At 40.3% G+C, this 26773-nt stretch overlaps 2 protein-coding genes across 8 annotated transcripts; one reads left to right on the top strand and one right to left on the bottom strand.

The window, feature by feature from the left end:
- Positions 1–1149: 1149 nt before the first annotated feature.
- Positions 1150–13957, bottom strand: FAM173B (family with sequence similarity 173 member B). 7 transcript variants are annotated; one of them, XM_040695730.2, is made up of 6 exons: positions 13448–13585; positions 13297–13300; positions 12806–13125; positions 11021–11158; positions 9969–10019; positions 1150–6270 (listed from the first exon to the last, which is right to left on the bottom strand). In XM_040695730.2, exons 3-6 carry the CDS (start codon positions 13118–13120, stop codon positions 6073–6075), a joined length of 702 nt encoding a protein of 233 aa, XP_040551664.1. In that variant the 5' UTR covers positions 13121–13125; positions 13297–13300; positions 13448–13585; the 3' UTR covers positions 1150–6072. The 7 variants fall into 7 exon arrangements, 6 of the variants coding, with proteins under 6 accessions (XP_040551664.1, XP_040551663.1, XP_004935179.2 ...); XR_005857455.2 differs by lacking the exons at positions 13297–13300; positions 13448–13585 and adding exons at positions 8012–8078; positions 13592–13957 and having other exon boundaries at positions 6188–6270; positions 12851–13125; XM_040695729.2 differs by lacking the exons at positions 13297–13300; positions 13448–13585 and adding an exon at positions 13592–13957.
- A 32-nt stretch (positions 13958–13989) lies between these two features.
- On the top strand, positions 13990–22020 carry CCT5 (chaperonin containing TCP1 subunit 5). Its single transcript, NM_001012563.3, has 11 exons — positions 13990–14146; positions 14380–14440; positions 14538–14702; positions 15424–15622; positions 16724–16916; positions 17366–17515; positions 17859–17978; positions 18479–18664; positions 20413–20550; positions 20915–21095; positions 21737–22020. Exons 1-11 carry the CDS (start codon positions 14042–14044, stop codon positions 21862–21864), a joined length of 1626 nt encoding a protein of 541 aa, NP_001012581.1. The 5' UTR covers positions 13990–14041; the 3' UTR covers positions 21865–22020.
- The last annotated feature ends 4753 nt before the right edge of the window (positions 22021–26773 follow it).

The raw sequence follows: 26773 nt of genomic DNA, 5'->3' as shown, positions 1-26773 counted from the left end.
TTTTCAATAGTGCTGTGTTTTTTTTTTTTAATAAAGCATTACAGAATAAACATTTCAAGATTTACAAGAATACACATTTACTTTAAAATACCACACAACAATGCTGCTTTGCTACTATTAGCCTTGCATTCCCTGGACTTTGCTTGACATATCAGACTGACAGCTGGAATTAAAGCACTGAAGCAGCAAGAGGCTCTGACCATCCTTGTCACTAAACAACATCTGTATTTACACATCGTGACCATTACCTGTTCTGTTCTTGCTCACCATCTTCATAGCACTGATGCAGGGTGAGATGTGTGTTTGCAAATAAACTTACTTGGTGTTGATTATATTCACAAAACTTACATATGAATTAAGCACAACGGTAGTCAGAGTGGCTTCCACACATGCTGAAGAACAGGAAGAAACAATAAAATATACAGGGATACAAATAATGAGGACCCCTGTGGAGAATTTGAAGAACAGCACATTTGGACACATGAATTACTTTGATTTGTGCATGCACTCTGAACTACATCTGTAAGAGTTACGTAGTCCTAGAAAATAAGACAGCATCAGCATTGAGGTGGCTGGAGTGATGGTGACAGAAGACCCTTTGGATTTTGGGCTGTACACTACAGCACTCATTTCACTCCCAGAACTTCCGCTGATCCTCCTGTTTTTGTTGTTCGTTCTGTGTTTCCTCCTCACTCTTTCAAAGCTAGAATTGATTAGAAAGCAACGGGAATGTGCGAAAACAAACCCCCCGCTCTCACATTGGTATGAAGTGCTTACCAGAAGACGTACAGCGGTACAAACACTTGTATAGAGCAGAGATTCAAAGCTCAACAGCCCAAAGCAAGGGACAACAGAAAGAAGGTAGAAAACCCTCCGATTTGATAAACTCATTTTCATTGGTCTATAACATCATATCTACCATCCATATTTTTTAGTTCAGTGACCTCCAGACATTCACTTCAAATACACTGAAATTTTCCAATGGAATGACAAGACCAGAGGCAGCAAACCTACAGACAGTAGATTGGTCCTTTAAATTACTTCTGGATTCTTCAGAAGCAGCTCACAGACCTCAGGTAGAAAGCCAATAATTTTCTATTTCTGCCATTGCAAAGACCTCCAATCACCTCAAAACTTTACTCCACAAGCTTTTGTTTCTTGCAAAACCTACTTTATTTTCAAAGAGCACAGCATACACAGTAAACCGAGAAGTATCCCTTCACATTTACTGGTAAAGCAATTTCTACTTAATTTTTCTTTTTTAACCAATCATAGCAGTTCATTCAGTTGTATTACAGTGATTTTTCAGGGACTACTCAGCAATTCACAGCAAAAACATCAGTTCCACATTTCAACCGAAGTCTGTAATAGAAAACCCAGCATTATACGAAGAAAAAAGAAATCAGCAAAAATCCCACCTGAACAAATAACCCAAACAAGAAGAACTACTGAATGGATAAAAGGCCTGTGTTCATTTCCCAAGTGATGAAATATAATAAAAATGCTAAATTAAGTACTTATAACTACTAAACAGTCAGAATTGTTGTAGACCAAGGCTGTTTTTCAGTCTAAATACCATATGGGTGGATGTGTTTTTCTTTCATTTACTGGAAATAAAAATCATGCTATGTCAGCATACAGACAGCTAAATAAAACAAGGGGTTAGTTAAATACATGTTAAAAAAACCTACAGAGAAAAAGGGCATTCCTGCAAAATACTTAGTCTTCCTACAAGGTTTGCTGATAAAATAAGCTACCAGTTTACAGAAGAAGAACCTATGAGAACACATAGTCAAAACTGTAAGAAGACAGTATGAAAAATGAAAGCAAATGCTGAAATAAGAGGAAGAAATCAGAAAATAGAATGAAGAAAGAACCGATAACTAACAAAAGTCTTCTTAAGTAAAGGATATGAGGATGAATAAAGATTAACCAACAAAAAAAAAATACCAAGAAGATTAATTTTTACAGCTTTCACACATGGGAGTGATTTTTAAACAATTAAATATTGAAGGCACATTTTTAATCAAGAATTCCAGAACTCTGGCAGAAATGAGCTATCTCTAAAAAAAACAGGCTGTAGCTACATTATAAATCTAGACATATGCAAACTTAGGAAAAGAATAATAACTTAAATCAGAATTTATTGTCATTAGATCTGATGTTAGAGTGCCCTCTTGAATCATTTATTTGAAAGAATCGTGTTTCCTTGAATAATGCTTCAGTATTTGCAAGCCATCATAAAAATAAACTACAGAAGTCTGAGGTAATCTATGAGGAACTCCTGTTCATTCAAGCATAATGGCATCAGACTCATTGCTGACTCTCATTTCCCCACAGCTCATTCTTAATATGAAAGTGCAAATCCAATGAGTAATACGTACAGATATGATGCAAGTCTGTCAGACTGCTTTTGGAATGGCTCAAAGTGCTGCACTCTGGCTATAGATACCCTTCCTCTCTTCCCCCCACAGTACAAAACACAGAAGACGAACAAGATGTTACCTCTCCCTACTTCCTCTTCAGATCTCAGAATGGTATTGTGATGGTGGTAACTTTTTTTAAAGTATGTTCACATGAGAAATGTCTTAAAAACAATACTATTTCAGAATGTAGGAGATCTCTGGTGCCTCACGAGACACAGCCTTTATTAAAGGTAGAAGACTTTCCCTAAGCCTGGGCCCTGGAAGTGTTTTCCCCACAAATAATACTCATTCACCTGCCCTTGTGAAATGCAGTACTGTATTCTAAATTTGATTCTGCATCTCCTTACCTGGCTACAATTCATGAGTCACAAATAAACAGCAATGCAGAGATAGAGGATGAGCTTCCTTGGAGCAGTATTAGATTAAGTGACAGCATATTATCACACTCCAGAGGGTAAATCAAGAACTTGAAAACAACTAGTAATACAGAAATGCCTAAAGCTCATAAAACAAATACAGAAATCTGGACAAGCTTGGTTGAGACTGGAGTAGCCATACTGACCGTGCAGCACACACCAAGCAACTTGCATATCAGATGGCTCTCTCGTAATCAAACCACTGCCCAAAGAACTAGGATTTATTCTCACACAGATTGAGTTCTACTGAATTTCAGTAAAGCATTACTCATTTGGCAATGCAGCAACATTTCTTTTCTGCTAAGATGCGTAAGGACAAGTAGCTCCCAAAACTCAGGTGATTCTACTAGAAAACAATCAATGATAAACTATTGTTTTGTTTTTTTTTCTGTGCATCTGAATTACCTTAATTTTGAACAGCAGCATGCATAGCTTGGGGGTTTCCCTCTTGTGGCTTCAGGCTGGCGCTATAATTTGATTAAGTCAGTTCTCTAAGGCTTTTTTAGTTTTCAAAAGTAACAAATTGGCACTTTGAAGCAGCACATCAATGAAATCATAATTACCTGAGCAATTGGAAGTGTAGTAACATAATAATCCATACAGGGGAAACTGAAGCCATGGTTACGCTCATTCGATACCTTACTAGATTAAATACTAACAAGTGATTGAGAAAACTGAAAAATAACATGAAAAGAAAATGCTTTCTCAGTTCCCTGAATAAATCAGAGCAATTTGCTTTCTGTTTTGCACTTCAGCCATGAAAACAAGAAATGCACTGCATTTCTTTATATAATAAGAAATAAAAACCCTGTAGACCACTGCGTATCTCAGTGTAGACCCTTAACAAAAGGTATATGTCTAGAGTAAGAAATAGGCCATGCTTCGCTTTAAAACATGCTTTGCTTTAAAAGCAATCATAAATTCCTCCTTGCCTTGAGAACAGCACTTAATGTTCTTAAAGCTCAGGCCATCACATCATTAATTCTACCTCACTCTCTTCAACAAGTATTTCTGGAGCAATAGGTGACAACTAAGAAGTCCACACCAGTCTTTAAAGGCAGAACTGAGAAAATCAGATTTATGTTTTAACAGGCAAGTAAATGATAATACAATAGACAAATACATAGCCAAACCACAGAGGAAGACATATTTGCTTCATTTCAGGCAATCTAACCTAAGTGAATGTCAGTGAAAGCAAGTAGCAGAAAGATAGGTCAAAGCAAAGCATAACAGATGAGTCACAACTTACTTTACCAAAATATTTTGCTTCTTCCCCTTTACAAATATTCAGGGAAGGACTCTTGGCTCAGTTAGCTAACATCCCTTCTGTATGGTCTTCCTTAGTAGAAATAGTTTCAGACATCCTTTGAGATTCTAGTTTTATGGCCATTTAATGGATATTAAAGTAAACACAGACATTTTAGATAAGCCACTGTAGCCCAGTCCTATCACTGTAATACTTAGATCTCTTAAATAGTGTCGGAAAGAGTTTAGTGTAGTTTAACGAGATCTACTATGTGACATTGCAGTGAAATACTGTAAAAGATGGTTCACCAGTAATAAGCATTCTTCAAGAGATAGTCCTGATGTTCACAGCTGTGCCTGACCATATGCAAAACTGCAATCATCCTTTCCATTGCAGGCTCCAGCATACACAATTGCTCCTTTCTTCTTTTTGTGTACATGATATTCTACTGTACCATTTCTTTTCAAGTCAGATACTGTAAGTCCAAGAAATACACCTTTTCAACTGCTCATGAAATATCACAGGCTTTGTGTTGACCCAAAAACCAGCGTCTCTGCAACTCCCTTGGCCTGAGCTCATTTTAGTTATGTTAACAATTGCTTAGAGGTTGGGTGAAACTTCCTACCTTTTTCTAGCTTAGTTCTACAGATAGCCCATATGCAGAGGTCTGACAAACTTACATGGTCACTACATAGCAAAGTCTCCCTCCTCATAGATATTCAGAAGCTGACTGACACGGTACTGGGCAACTGACCAGCCAGCCCTGCTTGAGCAGGATTGTTACCTTCAGAGGCCCCTTACAGCCATTCTGTTATTTTATAATTAAATGGGGCCAACGTAGGCTATTATTCAATTTTCACTTGTTAACTGGTGAGGATGGTCAAACTTTACCCAGGAACCAAAAGAAAGATTAAGTAAGCAGAATGTTACAGAACAGAAGTGTTGTAACCATGTTACCACGTTAGAAAAGGACAACCTTATGGCAGTGATAACTCCCCACTGCAAATCACTATCAAAGAGAGTGACAGGGATAACTTGGCTTCACTTCCAAGGAAAAGCCAAGCAGTGATGTCACAATTCTCAGGATCTCAGGTGGTACAGCTCAGAGTAAAAATAAGCCCAATTGGAAAACTTGCCCACCTCGCTATAAATCAGACCAGCTCTACTCATGTAATGAAGCCAGCCAGATCAACTTCCCCTGGAAATCAGAGATTGTCTTCCTGACGTGCCCAAGTAAACAAGTTTCACACATACCTTATCCAAGGTTTGGGCACATCAAAGGGGTGACAATTCATGGCCAAGTAGATGACTTGTGAAATCTATCCCAAATCAGAGACCTTAGGACAAAAATCAGGGTCATTTGCAAAGACCTATGCCAACAAGAACTCATTCCTGCACTTTTGTCTCTACAGAAATAAAGACGCGCAATTATGATGAAGGGATGCAATTTTGTTAATGAATATACTCATTATATTTGCTTGTTGTATCATATCCCATTTAAAAACACACATTTATGGCTGAAGTGCAAAATACCAGCATCTTCACACTGCTTGCATCACTTGGATGTATGATGTATATTGACTGCTCTTGTTTAGCTTACCTAATGAAGACATTTGGGAACTACGGCTCATTTGAGAAGCCAATGGCACACCACTTCTGAAAACGGTAGCAAATGCTACATAGGATCAAAAAACGCACATTTTAGGTTAGCCAATTCAAGTACTTGAACTTACACGTTTCCCTTAACATTACTGCACCTTGTTTTACTCCATTTTCCATACCGCAGTTATTGATTTCTGTAACGATTTCTCATATTGTTTTTTCAACCACATTACATCCTTTAACTACACCTTCCTGTGTTTTCAAGTAATCATCATTTTAGAGAATATAGTCCTCCATACCCTGAGGTATATGTTGCATTACACTTATCATCTAACAAATGAAGTCAAAGCTGAAAATTTCAGTACATAAACACACTGGATGTTCAAGATTCTCTTTCTGGTGTAATTTCCAAGTTTCTTGCTTCAAATCCTCCAGAATGTTTCAAATCATAGGCCCACACAGTGTCTATTCCCTCTCCAGTTGTATGATCTGGGATCCAGCATGGAAATGGAAAACGACAAGCAATGATTCTGGCATTACATTCAAGTTCTTCTCTGAGCTTCTTCTCCAACTCTGGCATCTGTGGAGCAGCAATAAAAAACTTTAAGAAACAGTATAAGACAGAAGCATTCTCTAATTCAAGTGTCTAAGACAAGCCCAAGGACTGGGAAGATTTTGGAAAAAAAACCACAGACACGAACAAGAAGTTAAGAAAATACTTAGCAGATTCTAATTCATGATTTTCTTCAGTGGGATTCTTCACTGTAGAGCATGAGAGCTTAGCACCCTGAATGTATATTATTTATAACACCCAAGCTGCATAAACCATTTGTTGTGTGATACTGAAAAGCCAACACCTCTTGTTATTTCCAGTCTAACCTCAAATCAGTCCTTGGGACACTCAAAAAAAAATCATGTTTGGTTAGCAATCCAAAGCTAGCATTCTTTTGGCACTATGAAGTAAAGTACTGCTGTGTTAAATAGCACTGAAATTGAGCTTTGTTGCCCCCTGCCTATTAACACTTTAACATGAATACCTTCAGCAGTACTATATGGAACATCATACACTTTGGCTGAAGACCAGTGGCTTTCCTCCACTGGATTCTGAATCAGCTCAATTTTTGCTAAGGGATATATCATTACTTCTCCAGAACTGAGCAACACTCTGCCCAAATATTTTATCTTAAGTATGCCAGAAATTCCACTATGGATTGCGAGAAATGTTTTAACACACTGAGACTTCAAAGGAATTTCTTTCCAACCTCAGAGAGATATTTTAATCATAACGGGAAGAAAAAACCTACTTTGTAGATCTATCCATTTCTCTCCTTTGGAAAAGGCTTATGTTATGCTTAAGTGGATCACTACATATCAGTTTGAAATTCCTTTCTACAAACAGTATCTACCATAGCAAGTAATTACAGCAGCAAGCTCCAAAATTAACATCTATTTATTTTGATCTTTGATACACTTAACAGCATAGCAATTAGCTATTAAAAAGGTTAAAGGGGCAGAAACTACTGACAAATACAGTTCAATTTAAGTCAGGAAGGCACAAAATAAAAGCAAAACAAACAGAATATTTTTGTCAGTCAATCTTGTCTTCTAATATTTCCAAAAGCTGAAGCTGACTTCCATTATCATGTACATGTAAGGTATACATTTTTGATGCAGCCTCCCACAGTAGCTAAGTTAAGATTACAACTAAATATTTTAGGAGAATTATTCAGAAGTAACTCACTGGTTTATTAGATCTATGAATAATATTTTTAAGCATTGCGTGCTCTGATTTTGTCCATGTACTTTAAACATTTTTGCTACTATATCTTAAATAAATGAGAAAAGCAAGCCTAATTTAATCTCTCAAACTGAGCTAATACACCAGAAAAGGTAGGACTAAGTTGTTATAGCAATTAAAATAGTTTACGAACGTGGACCTGGCCCAACCTGTAACAACTACCTATGGAAGTCAGTGACATCTCATGCCTCAAATTAGTACTTGTAGTAATATTGAAGTAATTAACTTCATTAATACTTCAGCCAAAAAGAATCATATCCTTGAGCCGAAGTAGTGTTAAGCTAAACTCACAGTAACTTTAGATGCTATAATCATACTTTATTTAGCATCAATATGATTTTATTACTTTTTAAAACATCTACATAGATATTCTGTAAAACCTTTTGTATAGTATATATGCAGTTAAAATTCAACAGAAGTTGTGAACATGAACATCTGATAAAAATTCTGTCATCCCATCCCAAATAAATAAGTCTCTTTGCAATGACTCACTGAAAAACAACATCTTCCCCCAGATGCTTACAAGAACAGAGAGGTCTCACAGTCTAGTCTTCCCTGAAGATCAATACATCCCAGCTCTGTTAGCTAATCTTGGATGTGAAATAAAAGCACAGTGTGACAGCATCAAATCAGACCACTATTACTATAAAAACTAAAGACATCTACTGCCTTCAGTAAAGAAAAGAAAAAATGCATTAGTTTCTACAAAATCAATTCAGGCATTCAGAAGGCTAAGCGTTCACAACTTGAAAAGTGAATTTAAAAGACAGAACAAGCAAATTAATTCTTAGGAAATGCAGTAGTTTGTATGTTTGGGTCTGTTACATTTCTGACGGGATTTTTATTGGAAGAATTCAGCCTGTTATTTACTGGATTTACTGAAGTTATTCTGAGACTAATAGCTACTCTTTCCATCTTATCTGTTACTAACTTACCCCCATTTTATACTATTACTTTTAAAATTCAGCCAGTATTTCCAAGGTGTTTGTTTATTTCTAGTTCATGGAAATAGCTTTCTTCACCTGCACTTCTGCCCCTGGTGCAAATGCAGAATTTGTGATTTCAGATTCCAATCTTCACACTGCCCCCTCCTGGAACTCAAGCTAGAGAACATGTAACATTCAAACCGGGAAACATCTGCGGCACAAGCACTGTACTAGTTCTCACTAAAACATCACCAGAGAAAAAGGAAACAGTAAAGAAGTAAACAGCAGTGCATTTTCACTTCAGTTTTCAACACGACTTTAGGTGTGAATGTGAAGTAGGCATTTAATTCCAATACTGTCATAGAATGGCCTGGGTTGAAAAGGACCACAATGATCATCAAGTTTTAACTGCCCTGCCCTGCTATGTGCAGGGTCACCAACCACCAGAGCAGGCTGCCCAGAGCCACATTCAGCCTGGCCCTGAATGCCTCCAGGGATGGGGCATCCACAACCTCCTTGGGCAACCTGTTCCAGTGTGTCACCATCCTCTGTGTGAAAAACTTCCTCTTTAACATCTAACCTAAACCTCCCCTGTCTCCGTTTCTTTCCTGAGAAAGAAAAAGTAAACAGAAGGGAAACATCCCTATGCTTCTCAGCACACGCACCTTCCTACTGCTGCCCCACAAATACTACCACTATATGTTGAACAGCACGGCATCATGTAGAGCTCTGCAGCCATTTCATTCCACACCTGCCCCAGCAGAAAAAGGAGCAATATAGAAGCATCTATAGGATATATCCATTTCATTTCTACATATGCATTACATAGAAAACCCTAATAAAAAGAAATCAAAATAGCAAATCTTAAGATTTTTTTCCTCTTTTCTAGTAAAAAGAGAAAAATAGGAACTAGATAAAGCTGAAAGCCGAAGTAAAACTCCGACTGATCTAATATACCAAATAAACAGCATCTATGCAACAATATCTCAGCAATCTTGAATAACCCATTTTCACTAGAGACGGCATCAACATAAGCTATAAAGCTCTCCTAAAAAGAATACGTGCCTTTATACATACTACACTTGAAGTATCTGCCTCTCTTCCTAAACCCTCACAGCCTAACATGAGCAAGGGATTATTTCAGTACACTAACAGCTGGCCTGATTTGAGGTGATAGCATTTTTGGATAACACAATGGAAGTTCAACACTGCACAGTAATAAGTTCACAAAAAGCAGCTGTAAACAGTTCTCTGCTCTATTTCTTTCCAGAGTGAAGAACTGAGCTTTTGAAGAACCAATCTATCACCTTCTCAAAGCAACCTCAGCACAGCAGCTTTCCTTTTACTTCTGACCATCACTAATGGATAGTACAGACACCAAAAATAGCTCCAGTCTGTATATTGCCACAAGTTTTATCAGGTTTTATTATTATGGACATAAACAACCAAAAAAATGTCTAGTTATTAGTGCTACCTTTGACATTTTGTAGGTTAATTTGCTTTGCAGATGAATTGGTTTTAAGTATTTAAACAAAGCAAAACTGGTAAACTTACCATTTGAGGTACCCCAAAAACAACAACATTTGTATAACGTGAAAAAGAAACCTAGAAAAAAATATATGACAAATCTTAAAAATATATATGAAAAACAACAACTATAATTTCAAGAACTTTCATCATTCTTTTACTGTAAACCCTCTATCTACAGTTCTTTTAACAGGAACTTAGTCCAAAAAATATCAACAACTGAGATTCTGTATCAACTTCACATGAGATGAATTTCCACATGCAGACAGCTTTACAATGCTGTGTACCAGAAAACTACAGCCTGGTCAAGAATATGGCATCAGTTCCAGGAGGACAAGAAAATCCTTGTGGGATTTCACTCACTGCTAAGTTTTACCAGCATTCCTATATATATTGAGGTCTATTATGCTTATCCCATTTTATTAAATGTTAGCTAGAAATTGAAGTTTCCCATTCCAGTGCCTGGGTTCTTCTCACCAGTGCCCAGTTTTCCAACACTCCTCTCTTGAAAAAAGAGTACACTCACACTTGTTTGCAAAAATCCTTGCACTCACTTTACCAGTTATGAAATACCACTTGAAGACTGATAGGAATAGCTGGAGAGAGACAGACGGATACAACAACAAAAAAAACCTAACTGAAGAAGCAATTTTGATTTGAATGATTGAACACTGCAAAAAAATTCTCGCACCTTAGCTTAAAGCGACACTCAATCACATAACACACTGCACAGAAGAACACAGATCTAAGGAAATACCAAATTAGGCTTGTGCGTTACTGATTCAACAGAAAAGGGTCTCAGGAAAACTTGACATTACAGCAGCCTCCATCACTCAACACAAAGTACAACACAATATGCTCAAGGAGCCTGTGCAAGTGCAGCAAGACACTGAAGCACAAAAGCAGCAAAGCACTGTGTTGCGTGGTGGCCTTTGCCTCTACAGTTTAAGCACTCTTCTCAAAGTCCAGTACAGCAACCTGTGGTCAGACAGCATTCTAGTTCTTTCAGGAAAGTAATCTCCAAATCAAGTAAATCTCGCAGACTTTCCAGATTCATTCTTAGGTTCTTCACCACCTACCTTCCATAAATCTGAAATATAAAACTTGGCTTTGTGATGTACCCCGTCCCTCCAGGCACGGTATCTGGAGTACCAGACTAACCAGGGATTTAACTCATAACCAACAGCTTCAAATCCCCTTTTTGCAGCTGCTATCACCTACAAGGAAAAAAAGAAACCTTCACTTAGAAACAGAGAAAGTGCTAGAAAGTACATTCACCTCAACACATGAGAGAAAAGAGACTTATTTATAATGCAAATCAAAGGAATGCACTCCAGTAAGTAATCAGATTTTATTTCCTAAGAGATTACTAGTACAGAAAACAAAAATCCAAACTGTATTTTACTGTCGTGACAAGCCTCGTTAAAACTGATATTGATAGAAACAAAATAAATCACTTAAACAGGCACAGGACAAAGCTGTAAGCTTGTACTACAGCTACAATTTACACCAAAGTTAAACTTAACGTATTCACGACACCACCTTTGATTTATAGAGTACTAAACCTGACTGTGGAGACAGTGTAACACACAGACAGATGTGCTCAGAACATTTAACCTTGTTGAGAAGCAGTGATAGGCAGGCATTTGATAGGTCATTTTGGATTTCATGCTGGGCTCTTTCAATAGGACTCTAAAAGCACACTCCTTGGAATTAAGTCTTAAGATTCAAAACTGGTAAGCTGCATAGCAAACGCTTTCAAAAAAGCATATCAAAACTTGCTGATTTTACAGTTTTGTTGTTCCTAAGGTAAATACTAACCAAAAAGGCACTAGTTTTTAGAAATGTTAAAAAAGACCTAGGATTCAGTGATTATTTAAAAACTTACTGCCAAGTTCTAATCAGGAAAAGCCCGATTAGTTTCAAATTACAGAACAAAGTGGAATCACAAAGAAATGCAAGTTTTTTCACACAGCATCCCATGCCTTATCTGCACAAGATGCTTCATGCTATTAAAATAATGCTTCTTCCATCATGCACACTAATTTGCAAGTACACTGAAACATTTTTACTATGCTTAAAATAAAGAGGTGGTCATATTTATCCACAGATAACATGAGTAGCTGCTAAATACCTATGAACACATGAACAGAAGCTCCACTTTTTTTGCCCAACACAGATGTACTAAGGCAATACCCAGCATCCAGTTTTAGGCACCTGGCGCTCCAAGTAGTCTTTAGTTTCCATTTAGGTACCGATGTGTGTACACACACATTTTAATATGTATATATACACACACACAAACAAATCAGATGCCTCAGATGCTCAGGTACTATATACATACACACATTTAAATTATGTGCCTCAGATGAGGGATAAGAGCCAGAATGCTGACTAGAAAGGACATCAGGAATTGCAGTCTTCTCGTACTGATGTTCTTTTCTCTGTTTCTCACACAGGCCCAAACCCTTCACAGATTCTGATTTCCAAATCAAACTTTGCAGTATGGACAAATAGTTGAACCATTCACATGAAACAGGGGAGGGTTGTTTAAGCTCACAGCCTCTTGTACTACAGCTATAAACCTACACAGAACACAACTTCTGGGGAAACACAATGCCAATACTTTAATTGTAACTTTTTAGGTGAACACCATAATTCTTTCCAAGGAACAGGATAAGGTTAATTCTAAATGCCACTTTGTCAAGCTGAGGCTAAGAAAGGAACAGAACCATTGATCGCTCGCCCAACCTGAATGTAAATCATTCTTTTTTCGCAGCTTCGCACGGGACTCAAGAACAGCGGATGTCAGGGACACAATATTCATAAAATAGGAGAAAACAGAATGCAGATGGAGTATTTACCACATATTTGAGAAGGAATAGAGAAGGAAGGTGTCTGTGACTTACAATACGGCCATCCCCACTACCAATGTCAACAACAGAGCCTCTTCTGCCTTGTAACATTTTCAGGACATTCTCAATCTGAGCTGAAGTCGCAGGAACAAAGGGCAGGCAGACTCTCCTCAGAGCCGGAGTCACAAAGGGGGTGACAACAGCATACAGCGCAACCAGGGTCCCACCTACGCCACCCGTAATCCACAGCCCCCAGCGCCGCCTTCTCGAACCATCCTCAGAGCCTGCTGGCAAGGGGCTGTCTGCTGGTGGGGAACTAGGCATCGCACCTGAGGGCAGACATAACACCGCAGCAGTTACTGACTGCTTCCTGAACAGGAAAAACAAAATATCATTGTACCAAAGATGTAAGACACTAGGGGCAGGAAAACCCTTTTAACTCCTCAGTCGATTTCTCGATGATAAGTTAGTGTTTTTAATAAGATGAGGTGCTAGGCTACCTTTCTGTGGAGAGAGGGAAGCAGCTGGTGTTTAAGCCCAAAGACGCTGCAGAGTATCCTCTGGCAATAGCCAAGACCAGCCTGGGATACTTTCCCAGGCAACCCACTGTAGGGAACCTGCTTTAGCAGAGGGGTAGACTAGATGGCTTACAGAGGTCCCCTTCACCCCCTACAAGTCTGTGAAGCCAAGATCCTACACAGCGCAAGACGGCCACACAGCCCAGAAGACCCCGGAGCGGCACACAGAACCCCCGCCCCAAAACACCACCATTAAACACCCCTCCGCGACACTGACCTGGGCCGCCTGCAGCCGTACTTATAGAGGAGGGCAATACCATCTCAATACGGCGGGGGAGAGAGCGGAGGGGCACCCTCCTGCCCGCGCTACGGAAGGCGGAGGAAAGAGAGAAGGCACCTTTCTGAATCCTCGGTGCGTCTGTTCTCACTCCTTCGCTTCACGTCACCCCGGTGCAGGCCGCTTAGCTCCTGTATTCTGCCAAAGGATATCCCTTTCCTCCCCCCCCCCCACGCTGGTGGACAGGGCCACGCAGCACCGCGCTGCTACTACAGCGTCAGATGCTTCCAGAACGCTCTAGCCCAGGCGCCACATAACTCCCATCGGCGAAATAAGTCTCGGGGCGGCTCTGTGCGCAGGCGCGGCGCTAGGAGCGGCGAGCGTGCTGACGTCACGACGAGGCGGGCGCGGCGGGATCCGGCTTGTGCTCGGGTGGGTGCTGCTGCAACCATGTCGGCCATGGGGACGCTGGCGTTTGATGAGTATGGGCGGCCCTTTCTCATCCTCAAGGACCAGGAGCGCAAGACGCGTCTCATGGGGCTCGAGGCTCTCAAGGTGAGCGAGCGGGCGGGCGGGCCCGGATCTGCCTGTAGAGGGGGGCCTCGCTGGGCCATGCCGCCATGCCGCCGTTAGGGGCGGGGGCCGCTAGGCCGCATACGGCCGATTGCATGCTTGATCTGCCTTCAGCCACATGTGGCTGTCCCCAGTGAGGTTACAGCTGTAAGTTACCTTAGTACTATGGTTTTGGGGTGCGCAGTGATTTACCTTTCTTCTCCGTTGTTTTACAGTCTCACATCATGGCAGCAAAGGCTGTGGCAAGTACTCTGAGAACATCCCTTGGGCCCAATGGTAACAATGAAATAACGATGATCATTCTTTCTACTCGTTGTTTCCTGTGGATTTCTAGCTTTTTCACTCACTTTTTGAGTATTTTTTTTTTTTTCAGGCTTGGATAAGATGATGGTGGACAAAGATGGTGAGGTGACAGTGACAAACGACGGAGCCACCATCCTGAACATGATGGACGTGGATCATCAGATAGCCAAGCTTATGGTGGAGCTGGCCAAATCTCAGGATGATGAGATTGGGGATGGAACCACTGGAGTCGTGGGTAAGAGCAGATTGTGCTTAATCATAGAGCCATAGAATGGCTTGAGTTGAAAGGGACCTCAAGGATCATGAAGCTCTGACCCCCATGCAGCAGGCAGGGCTGCCAGCCTCCATAACTAATACTAGACCAGGCTGCCTAGGTCCCCATCCAGCCTGGCCTTCAGGGGCAAGACATTAGCAACATCTCTTTGCAGTCTGTTCCAGCACCTCACCACTCTCTTGATAAAGCACTTCCCCTTGATATCCAACCTAAATCTTCCCTTAATGTGGGCTTTCCAGTTATAAAATCATATTTTCGAGTGTATTTTAAGAGGAAAAGTAGCTTTTCTGTAGCGTATTTTAGAATATTTACTGCTTCAGTACTCTTCTTGGTTTCTTATTTGGAGCATTTTAATTAGAAAGATGTTTTTGTGACTTTTTTTTTTTTTAACTGTGGTTGCATTTGAAGTTAGTGTTGAAAGTCCTTCTATATGTCTAAACTTATTTTAATGATTTTCTTCCATAGTGATCGCTATTGGCTTCTGTGTTTCTTTGATCTAAATACTGCAGTTTTCTTAGTGAATAACGGGTTGGTGGTACCATTCTTATTACCTAATAAACATCAAACAGTTAAAATACAGTAGAGAAAATCGTAAGGGATACTTTTTAAACTCTTGATGGTGTATGAGATATCATGCCCTCATCTGTGGGGGAGTAAACATTTGTTGAATTCTGTTTTACAGTTCTGGCTGGAGCATTATTGGAACAGGCTGAACAATTACTCGATCGTGGTATTCACCCTATCAGAATAGCTGATGGTTATGAGCAGGCAGCCCGCATTGCTGTTGAGCATCTAGACAAAATCAGTGACAGCTTTCCAGTCGATCCACAGAACATCGAACCTCTGATCCAGACAGCAAAGACCACGCTAGGCTCTAAAGTGTAAGTTTATAAAAGCTTAAGGAAAGTAGATATATTTTCCACACGACTCCTTACTTGAAAAAAGAAGTGTTTTGATGGGTGATTACATTGTTTCTGTTATTGGAGTAGCTGCTGAAGGCTTTATTATATTTGACTGGAGCTAATTTATCCTGAAATGTGAATTCATTGAGAAGAAATTGTGAAGCCTTTATTCTCCAAGGGGCAAGTTCGTGAAGTTAAACAGCTGCAAAATCATTTTCATTCTACCCATCCTGTTCTGTATTACTATATCTTGGCACTTAGAAACTTTGAGTTCTAACATTGTTATTTTTAGAAAGGTTTTTTATTATTATTATTTTAGTCTGAACAGACTCATAGAAAAGTTCTGGATTCACAATTGCAATTTTCATTATTGGTTCTATATATATATTTATATATTGGTTCTATATATATAGTACCAGTATATTATATATATTGGCTCTATATATATATAAATCTAGACCTTAGGGATGGAGATGCCTTTGCTTTATATAATTTTTGCTATGCAGTACAGAATGAATAAACATAAGTCTCATCTCTCAGTTGTATTTCTTTGGCCAGGTTTTGTCTGTTATTCTGTAGGGACTAGCTTTTTAAGATGCCGTTGTGGGGTCTGTATGTAAAATTGTAGGAAACACTTGAGAGAAAATTAAAGACAGAAAAATATAGAGAGGGCTGTCTGCCATTTTTAATTACTCTGGGACAGAAGTTTTTAATGCAGTGCAGTTTATGATTGTCATCTCGTGACACACTCTTAAGACTTTCCTTGGCAGACCTGTCTTAACAGTGGTTTTCATGAGTTGAGTGTTTTGGGTAGTATTTAATTTTCCTCATTTGTTTCCTGTTGATATCTTGAGACTATGTTCACAGAGGGTATGTAGACAAACCATACAGTTTTTTTCTGTCATACTTAGCATATTCATATTCCTGTGCATCAGTGAGCTGGATGCCTTCTCTTCGTGCAGCAAACAAAATACGTTAGCTATAGTAATACATATTCTTTTTCTGTTCAATATTGGTAGAATCAGTTTCTTCTGAATGTGCAAATATAACACAACTTCACTGTATTTTCTTTAAATGCAGAGTTAACCGTTGTCACAGACAAATGGCAGAAATTGCTGTGAATGCTGTACTGACAGTAGCGGATATGGAACGTAAAGATGTTGATTTTGAGCTGATCAAAGTACAAGGCAAAGTGGGAGGCAGACTGGAAGATACGCAGCTGGTGAAGGGAGTGATCGTGGATAAAGATTTCAGTCATCCACAGATGCCTAAGGTGAGTGAACGCTGTGTCTGCATCTCATCTAACAATTTAAATAACATGTAGCAAGTAGCATTTAGGTTACACTGATGTTTATCCTGTGAAAAGGAAGGCTAGAGGAAAACATCAGTCATACACATTCAGATGTGTCTGTGAAAGTGAGTGGGTAGTATTTTCAATCTCCACTGTGGATAGGAAGCTTTCCTCTTTTTTAAGCATCTAATACTTAAAATAAATGACTGCAGACTGATAAGTGCTTAACCACTTGTGTCTTGAAGCTGTGGAATTTCTTTCAAGTGAAATTTTTGATAAAATTGAATATAACTGGCTTCACTTGAGAATCAGTTAAATGATCATCGAGGATCCTACGCTCTCTACTTTTTTAAAGATAATGCCTGTGCATTGTGCAAATACAAGGAGGAGTTGTGACTGTCATCAAACTGCAACTTTTTCTTATTGTACAGGAGCTTAAAGATGCTAAAATTGCAATCCTGACTTGCCCGTTTGAACCACCAAAGCCTAAAACCAAGCATAAGCTTGATGTCACATCTGTAGATGATTACAAGGCACTGCAGAAATATGAAAAAGAGAAGTTTGAAGAGATGGTGAAACAGGTAGAGTCTTCAGAATTCTGTTTCTATTTGTATTTTTTGTAGCCTTTACACAGAACAGCATAGTGCATCAACTTCTACCTACAGATAAGCTAATAATCCAGATAAGAGGCAACATGTAAGTAGTTCTGAGTGTATGAATGAAAGTGAAGTTTATGTAAGTAATAGATAACACTCTGGTTTGAAATGTACTTTTATTTCTTCATATGCCTTCATGTCCAGATGTACGTGTCTTCTTCAGACTTCTGTTTTGAACAAAGTAGAACTAAAACGACAAAGAAATTCATTGATGAAAGTCTTTATTTTTGTGTTAGTGCTGATGATTATCATTGTGTGCTGCTTTCAGATAAAAGACACTGGTGCAAACCTTGCTATTTGCCAGTGGGGTTTTGATGATGAGGCAAACCACTTGCTGCTTCAGAACGAGCTGCCTGCTGTTCGTTGGGTTGGTGGACCTGAAATAGAAGTAAGTAAGATCTTCCCAGACTGGCATTTTTTACCAGATCTCAAATCTTTGTTGAGTAATCTGCTGTACAAATTAGAAGTTTGGCCTTTCTGAGTAGTATTACGTTATCATTCATAGAATCATAGAATGGCCTGGGTTGAAAAGGATCACAGTGATCATCGAGTTTCAACCCCCCTGCTACGTGCAGGGTCACCAACCACCAGACCAGGATGCCCAGAGTTATCATTATGTAGTATTGGCACATGCTGAAGCAAAATGTCTGTGGGAAGAAGCTGGGGTTAATGGGATTGTGGTGTGTACTGGAGTCCATGCATATTACTTGTTACAGGTTTTATGTGGCTAGGAGCAGTTTTGTTTTCTGTCTTGTTCTAGAATCAAGGCATTGCCTAATAGAAAGGTAACTTTTTTTGGACGTATTTGACAAGTTCACTTCTAGCTTTACTTTATTAAAATAATGATGGAAAAGTCTTCTCAAAATAATAGATTTTTATTAATTTTAGTTAATTGCCATTGCAACCGGAGGACGCATCGTTCCTCGTTTCTGTGAACTCACACCTGAGAAACTGGGTTTTGCTGGTATTGTCAGAGAGATCTCCTTTGGCACAACGAAGGACAGAATGCTTGTCATTGAACAGTGCCAGAATTCTAGAGCTGTGACCATTTTCATCAGAGGAGGAAATAAAATGGTAAGATCCTTGGTTTGTGTCCTGGTTCTGGCTGGGATAGTTAATTTTCCTCCTAGTAGCTGGTACGGTGATAGTTTTTGGATGTAGGGGAATAATACTGATAACACACCGGCGTTCTTGTTGCTGTGTGGTTCTGGACAGAACCAAGGACTTTTCTGCTCTTCACACTGCCCTGCCAGCAAGAGGCTGAGGCAGCACAAGGAGTTGGGAGGTGACAGAACCCAAACTGGCTAAAGGGATGACTTATACCGAGTGGCATCATGTGGAGCTGAAAGCTAGGGAGGTAGCCCACGGAGGGCTGCTGCTTGGGGACTGGCTGGGCCTTGGTCAGTGAGTAGGGAGCAATTGCTTTGTGCACCACTTTTTAGTTATTCTTTTTGTTATTACTGCCTTTTTTTTTTTCCCCTTCTTTCTTTTCTTACTAAACTGTCTTTATCTCATCACGCAGCCGTGTGCACACTGAAGAACTTATGGATTGTTCAGCGCCCTGCTGGGTTAAGTCACAGCTGCTAGTTACTAATGTTTTAGATATGAGTTGCTGGATACGTAGTCTCTTTCACATTAAGAGCCTATTAACTCTTCCATTAATTTTGTCTAAACTTTATATGCGCTGTGGAATAAATTTGGGATGTGGGTGTTTGTAGGCAATGGTGTTTGTGTTAAAGTCACTTGTTAGAGTCACATCCATGTTTCCGGATGAGAATTTTGTTTTCTTATTGGAGGTATAGCTTAATAGACACAGAAATAATTTTTGGTCTCTTTTCCTTCCTGGGAGGGTCACTTTTATGGGTGAATATGTAATTTTGCAAGATGACGTTTTATTATATACTTGCATTGCTTGTTCTGATTCAAAACATTTTGAAATGGTCTGAGTTGTGCCTATTTTGTATGCTTCTCTGCTTAATCTGGTTATTCGCTGAATTGTTAGTGTGAAAAATTATTTGTATTGTATATTATTATAGGTTAAGTCCTACTTTGAGTAAAAAAGTTGGGAAGAAATAAACTGCTAGAAGAGGTTTTTAAAGAAAACAATAATGCTTCTTTAAAGGTTAATGTTAACTTAGTAAATCCATTGCTCTGGGAAGTTGACACAAAGTGCAATCAAAATAATGTTGGTGCTTAAATGTGTGCCTTTTGTCTCGGAAGTGTGCAAGATTGAAAAAAATGATGTAAGTTTTTGTAGTTGGAATTGATAGATATAACAAATAGCACTGAAATGTGTGTATTTTGCATTCTTTCACTCCCACTACGTATTGTAGCATTTTATATTTTGAAATAGTATGGTGTAGCATTAGCAGAGCTATAAAGAGTTCCTATCACAGAATCATAGAATGGCCTGGGTTGAAAAGGACCACAATGAACATCCAGTATCAACCCCCCTGCTATATGCAGGGTCGCCAACCACCAGACCAGGCTGCCCAGAGCCACATCCAGCCTGGCCTTGAATGCCTTCAGGGATGGGGCATCCGCAGCCTCCTTGGGCAACCTGTTCCAGTGTGTCACCACCCTCTGGGTGAAAAAATTCCTCCTAATATCCAACCTAAACCTCCCCTGTCTCAGTTTAAAACCATTCCCCCTTGTCCTTTCACTATCCACCCTTGTTAACAGCTGTTCCCCCTCCTCTTTATAAGCTCCCTTCAAGTATTGGAAGGCTTACTGTTTACTTGCATTCTTTCTGTGTTAGGAAGCGCATCTTCATACTCTCCAGTTGTGTGTAGTATAAAGTATGTGCTATTGTGTCATTTCAGATAATTGAAGAAGCAAAGCGATCTCTCCATGATGCGCTGTGTGTGATCCGGAATCTCGTTCGCGATAACCGCATTGTGTACGGTGGTGGTGCAGCTGAAATTTCTTGTGCCTTGGCAGTCAGTGAAGCAGCAGATAAGGTAAGGAAGGAGCATTTACAGACTTTCTTAATTTCCCCAGGGGAAAAAAATAGACAAAGGCCATTTGAAGGGCTTCTAAGAAACCTCAAAGAGTTTGCAGAATATGCATATTATAGAACTTCTTGACATTTACTGATAATTAGTATTAAAGTTCTATTTCACCCCTTTGTAAAGGTGCTGCAGGTACTTTTTTGGATAAGAGCAATATAAAATGGTTTTTATTTGCTAGTAGTTATGCAGAGTGCTCTGTCAGTGATGGGGGTGAATATTGCCAAGAAAACCGCGTGCTGTATTCTATATCTAGTGTGAATGTGCACTTTCACTCACTTTGGAAATAAAAGCTGTATCACTTTTTATTTCCTAGTGCCCATCTTTGGAACAGTATGCAATGAGGGCGTTTGCAGATGCCCTGGAGGTAATCCCCATGGCCCTTTCGGAGAACAGTGGTATGAATCCAATTCAGACAATGACTGAAGTACGGGCGAGGCAAGTGAAGGAAAACAATCCCGCTCTTGGCATTGATTGTTTGCAGAAAGGAACAAACGGTAAGAAGTGTCATGTGGAGAAGGGGGAACATAACAGGGTTTCCTTCCTTAGAAGTCTGAAAGCTTTCATTTTATCAGCATTCTTTTTCTTCTATTTTTTAATATGTCAGAATTACAAAATCTTTTATCTTACCTTGTAAGTGGGAGTGGGGGTGGAGAGATAAATGATGTACAACAGGAAGAAAATCTGTAAGTGCCAGATTTAAGACATCAGCGTATGGGCATTTATTTTCATCTGAACTTACACTGTTCAGATTCTTATTCTGGTGCTTATTTATGGGGAAAAAAGGAAATTCTGAAACGTCAGGTGTTGTGCTTATGTAAATGCATAACAGTTCCTTGATATTTCTGTATTGTGGCACTTCGGTTTTCACTGACGGCTCTACTCTTAGCATGCTTCTGATAACTGTATACAGAAATGCAGGAAAGTGAAGTAACAACTGAGGAAGTTAGTTGTTAACTGAAGAACTTAGTTGTGAAAAGAGTTTGACATTAATGTTCTAAGATCTTTGGGAAGAGCCCAGGCTTAAAACTGTAGTTCATACAAATCAATTGCGATTGCCAAGAGAAATAAATGTATTACATATTACATTTGGGTTTGAGGAGGGTATCTAATTCTTTCACATCTTTTTTTTTAACAGATATGAAACAGCAGCATGTTATAGAAACCTTGATTGGTAAGAAACAACAGATTTCTCTGGCAACTCAGGTCGTTAGGATGATTCTGAAGATTGATGATATCCGTAGGCCTGGAGAATCTGAAGAGTAAAGGTTGAAAATCATGAGAAGTTAAGGGGGCCACAGCAGTAGCGAAGACGGTAGTATTCTGATGCTTCATCTTCAGCTATTTATTTTGGACACTGTTTCAGATACTGTAATGGCTAATTGTTGGAAATAAAATGCAATTTAGCACTGATGGTTTCAAGACTTGTTTCAGAACTGTCATTGCGTCTTTTCCTAGACAGTTTCTTAGGAAAAGCATTTTGAATGTGTTGCAGGGGGGAAGGTGTGGATAGTGTTTAGTATCTTGGTGGGTGGTAATGGTGATAGGTCGGTTGGACTAGATGATCTTGTAGGTCCTTTCCAACCTTGTGATTCTATGATTCTGTGCACTAATAGAATTTCATAGGTCCTTTTCCAGTGTTCCTACAGCTGTTTTCTTTAACTGCTTGTGAGCAAAGCCCACAGATTTCCTTTTTAAGACGTCTGCCACTCTTTAGTGCATGAAGCTGAAAATAATTGTAGCCTCCAGTAATTGTTACATGCTAAATACATTGACTATGAAGTTTACGTTTGAAGACTTAAGGTACCGTATATAACGTTTCCAGTTGCTTGCCAGTTTTTACTTGTGAATACAAGCAGCTTAAACACCCTTGATGCGTTCCCAGATCTTGACAGCCTTGAGTTTATTCAGTGCTAGAGCCTTTTGAATAGCGGCACAAATGAACATCACATTACGAGAAACGAGCTAAATGAACGGCTCTATACCATATATGAAATATGTGCCACTGGGCGTTTCAGTGCCATTCTGAAAGGGTTTAGGAAGATAATGATCTTATTTGATCTTTGCAGAATCTTCGAACAGCTTATCTGAGTATTTTAATCTTCATTTGGCATGTTAGCACAATAAAAGCTGAGCTTAATCTTTTCATTGTAGGGTGTTCCTGAGCTATGTGCAAGGCAAATTCTTTTTTTTCAGAGGGATACACCGTCATCCAGGTGTGGGCTTTTTTTTTATTGTTTGTTTTTCTAGAACTTACCTATGCTACTACAAAGGAGTGTATTTACAGTGGCAGAGTCAAATCTACCAGTAAGTACTACTTCTTCCATAGTACTACTTCTTGCATAGAAGGGTTAGACCAGAACTGAACAAAGTATTGAACATATCAGCATTACACAGACTACATTTCATGTACGGAGTGTTAAAGTTTCAGAGCATAGTAGTACAGTGAAAACTACTTCTCTTAGTACAGTTAGCTAGCATGTTTTGTTCTTGGAATGTATTAAGATTATGCACCACTTTTAAATGAAACAAAGTCCTTCAGCGAGTCCTGTGAAGCACTATTGTAATTGTTAGAAACTGAGTAGCATAACTTGTTTTGTGATTGGTTTTGCTGTTGGTTTGGTTCTTTTTGCCTTGTTAGAAATTATTTGTACGCACTTCAACAGGCAGTAAGTCACTTTTACTGCTGCTGAAGTCTGGCATTCTGAATCAATTCATGATTGTAATAGTGATTCTTAATATCCCGTAAATCTGTTGGCTCATACAGAGCCATCTCTTCTGTTGCTCAGTAGCAAAAAAACAACTGTTGCTAGAACTTCCATAGCAGTTGTATTGTCGTACCTTTTCCACCTGATGGTGAAGTTGTACATATAGTAGAAAGCAAGTGAGAAAATGGATTGTTACACGTGTTTCGTTCATTTCTCTCATGAAATTCTGTTTCCTGTCTTGTCCAAAACTGAATTCTATTGCCAAATTGTTTATAAGCTTCACCTATTAGCTGTTTCAGTTACATTTTTTTTTTTTCAGCATGATTTAGAAGACGTGGTTTGTTTTAAATGTGGGATGCCCAGGAGAAAGAGCAAAGCTGGACACCTATTGTTTGCATTTGAGCATTCTGGCTGCTTGACAGATGTGAAAGAAGGGCTCTGTGGAGCAGCACTGCCACTAGAGGGGAGAAAGTTGTAGTGCTCTGCTCAGTGTATGTTGCATTGGTTCACAGCAGTTTGCAGCTTGCAGGTAGTAACGTAGACCACATCATTCCCAATTCCAAAAAGACTTGCAGCCCTGCAGGCTGGGAGGCTCTGGAACAGGGAAAAGGTGATTCCTGTTCTCATTAATCTGACTTAGGAAACAAGTCTTCGTATGTATGTAAATATGATCTAATCTTAAATGAGACGTTCATGTGGAATGTTTGAAGACTGGTAGTGGAATGTTGACAACATTCTAAAAACGAAGGGTTTTTCTTGAGGCTTTTACTTCTGGTTTTCAAAATAACATGTAGCTTTATTACCTGTTATTTAACACGTACACTTAGTTACATGTAAGTCTTGCATAGGTAATTGGAGGACAGCGACATGCAACTGAAAGCGTTAAACCAGATTATTGAAACCAGTGCAGCTGAAGGTGATACGCTTTCAAGATGGGAGTGATTGTCATGCCCGCTGTTCTGTTTAACCACAAACCCACTGTTACGATTTGGGGCTGAATCTGAATTGTGGGAGATAAACACTGATAGTGAAATGAAGTGTTTCACTGGCCTTCCAAGTTTTTCCATTAACCTGGCAAAATGCAAGGCTCACCACTGGAGGGCAATGTAAGTACATCACTGCCATAAGGGGACTGCAGCTGGACTGAATAGTAAGCTGAAGCCACGCGGCTTTCTCCCAGCATCACCAGCATGGCACACGTTTGTCACCATGAACTGGTTTCATAACTATTCTCTCTTAAATCCAGTGTTTTATGTCATCCTAGGAACCTCCCTGACCATTCACTGTGCAGCTAAACTCATGGAAAAGCCATTTGGCATCAGAACCCAGACCCATTTCTAAGCCTTTCCTGCTGTTGTTCTTGGGCCTAGTTCCTTTCCTTCTTCCATCTCCTGTCTCTGCACTGACACAACACTCATCTTTGCAGATGCTTGGAGGAGGTTCCTAGAGCACAGTGTGCAGATTCCTCTCCATCCCTTGGTCACACCCAGCTTGGGGCAGCCAGCAGCTGCTGGGTGCAGTTCATCCAGGGCTGGGATCCTGGCTTTGGGTGTACAGTGGTGACTCAGCTGTGTCGTGTCTGGGTGGGTTTTTCTAGGAACAAGATCATGCAGAGCTGTGAAACATTTTTGTTTCTCTACAAACTGACCCTTTCTACTACAAATGTGTTTATCCTACACTTAGGAAAAAAACTGCTCTCTTTCAGACTGATGTTTTCTGGCTCTGTCCTGCATGGGGAAGATGCATCGTGGTATGAGCAGTTCCAGCCTGAGCAATCTAATCTGACAAAAGTGCAACCACAAGCAGGGTCTCAAATGGAGCTGAGCAGTCTTGGCAATATCCAGTCATGCTAGTGTTCTCCGTATTACCAAGGTGTGTGGCCTATACAAGCTAAGCTGACTGGCTCCAGAGTCAGTCCAGGCAGTATTTGGGCTAAAGTTGTACAGAAAAGAAGAGACTCTGGGATCCGTTGTCTTCTGCTGTATAAAGCACATTTGCTCCCTTTTCATAGATGCCACATTTCATAGGCAGCAGCGAGTCCCTTATACAGTTCAGAGGGACAGGGAACAATCTACCTTGAGCCATTTTACCGTAAAGAACAAGCTGGGAAAACTTCCCTCCTCCATCACAACTATGCCAAGCACCATTACAAATTGCTATTCTACGGGCCGTGGCTGTTACAGCTTCCTGAACTTGTACCATCATCCCAGGAGGGATGATTCAGTTGGGAGGAACTAGCCCTGTTTGTCCTCTCTGCGAAGAAGTACCTCTCCATTTCACATCTTGGAGGGCTTCCCAGGAGCTCAGTGCCAGGGAACATTTCTCACCATGTTAAAGATCTAATTAAATGGACTGACAGCGTTTGCTTTGTAAACAAGTCCTCTCTGTGATACAACAGAGGCAGTTTGCTAAACTCACGTGATGGGAGGGTAATCCTTTAGCATGTTCTCTGCAAGACATTGAACCTGCTGTACATGTGCTAGAATCTGCATCTTTATGATATTTCTCCCTAGGCTATTTAGGACCAGTCTCTGTGCTACAGTGAGGCTCCTGGTGTTCAGTACGGAACAGCAGCAGAACCAGGCACTGAAAGGAACGGGTCCCTGCCAGCCGCCTGGCGTCTGCCTGCTCCCTGAATATGAATATGGGACACTACTGCCAGGGCCCAGACAGCACTCTCCCTGCCTCCCCTCCCAGGGGCTTGGATACTTGTGCTGGAGGCACAGCTGTGTCATCTTCAATTAGACTGCTATCAAAAGCGTGGGGTGGGAGATGCCTCTCCCTTTCCCTCAGGAGCTGCATTTAAGTCCAGGCCCAGGCCCTTGCTGCTCACCTTAGCTACCTTTTATCTGTCTGTGCCTTGACCCCAGTGCTGTTTTGTCTTAGTGACTCGCTCTTGCCTTGTGATGGACTTGCCTGGTGATCTGTGCTCTTGGCTGACCCTGGCCATCATCACTGGATGCCCTGCTTTTCCTGCTTGTCCCCCTTGCCCATGAGCTGTCCCTGCCTGCCCTGCTGTCACCCTCAGTCCTTGGCCCGCCTTTTCCTGTGGAGCAGCCTGCTCCTGCTGCTTCCTGACAGTGGCTCCATGTCACATCCACAGGCAGCACTTGCTCTGCCTGGTGTCTCTTGGGAGAGAATGAAATTTTAATGCCATACGCGAGGTTTGGAATGACAGGTGTTGAAAGGGAACAAGGGCCTGCCTCGAATGACTCGAGGAAAGACAGTGGGGCAGGCAGAAATTTGTACACTCTTTTTCTGAGGTGGGCAGTTGAGAGGCCCGAGGAGGGAAACAGAGGAGACAAGAAATAGCAAAAACAGGCTACTCAAGGGGGTGGTGGAGTCACCATCCCTGGCGGTGCTCAGGAACAGTGTGGATGTGGCACTGAGGGACATGGTTAGTGGGCACGGTGGGGATGGGCTGATGGTTGGGCTGGTTGATCTTAGAGGTCTTTTCCAACCTTGAT

The sequence above is a fragment of the Gallus gallus genome, chromosome 2 (genome assembly GCF_016699485.2).
Source record: "Gallus gallus isolate bGalGal1 chromosome 2, bGalGal1.mat.broiler.GRCg7b, whole genome shotgun sequence".
In the NCBI taxonomy this organism is placed as follows: Eukaryota; Metazoa; Chordata; class Aves; order Galliformes; family Phasianidae; genus Gallus; species Gallus gallus.
The sequence above is the reverse complement of the archived record's forward strand: the minus strand, read 5'-3'. Positions and strand labels throughout refer to the sequence as shown.

Excerpts from the sequence above, each read along its gene's own strand:
- CCT5 (NM_001012563.3), top strand. The coding sequence starts at position 14,042 with ATGTCGGCCATGGGGACGCTGGCGTTTGATGAGTATGGGCGGCCCTTT. Across the intron at positions 14,441-14,537 it reads AACATCCCTTGGGCCCAATG|GCTTGGATAAGATGATGGTG; the intron begins GTAACAATGAAA and ends TTTTTTTTTCAG. Across the intron at positions 16,917-17,365 it reads GTCATCCACAGATGCCTAAG|GAGCTTAAAGATGCTAAAAT; the intron begins GTGAGTGAACGC and ends CTTATTGTACAG.
- FAM173B (XM_046926690.1), bottom strand. The coding sequence starts at position 13,634 with ATGGTATTGCCCTCCTCTATAAGTACGGCTGCAGGCGGCCCAGGTCAG. Across the intron at positions 13,126-13,447 it reads AGGGGGTGAAGGGGACCTCT|GTGCGATGCCTAGTTCCCCA; the intron begins GTAAGCCATCTA and ends GTCTGCCCTCAG. Across the intron at positions 6,271-9,968 it reads TTTTTGGGGTACCTCAAATG|ATGCCAGAGTTGGAGAAGAA; the intron begins GTAAGTTTACCA and ends GCTGCTCCACAG.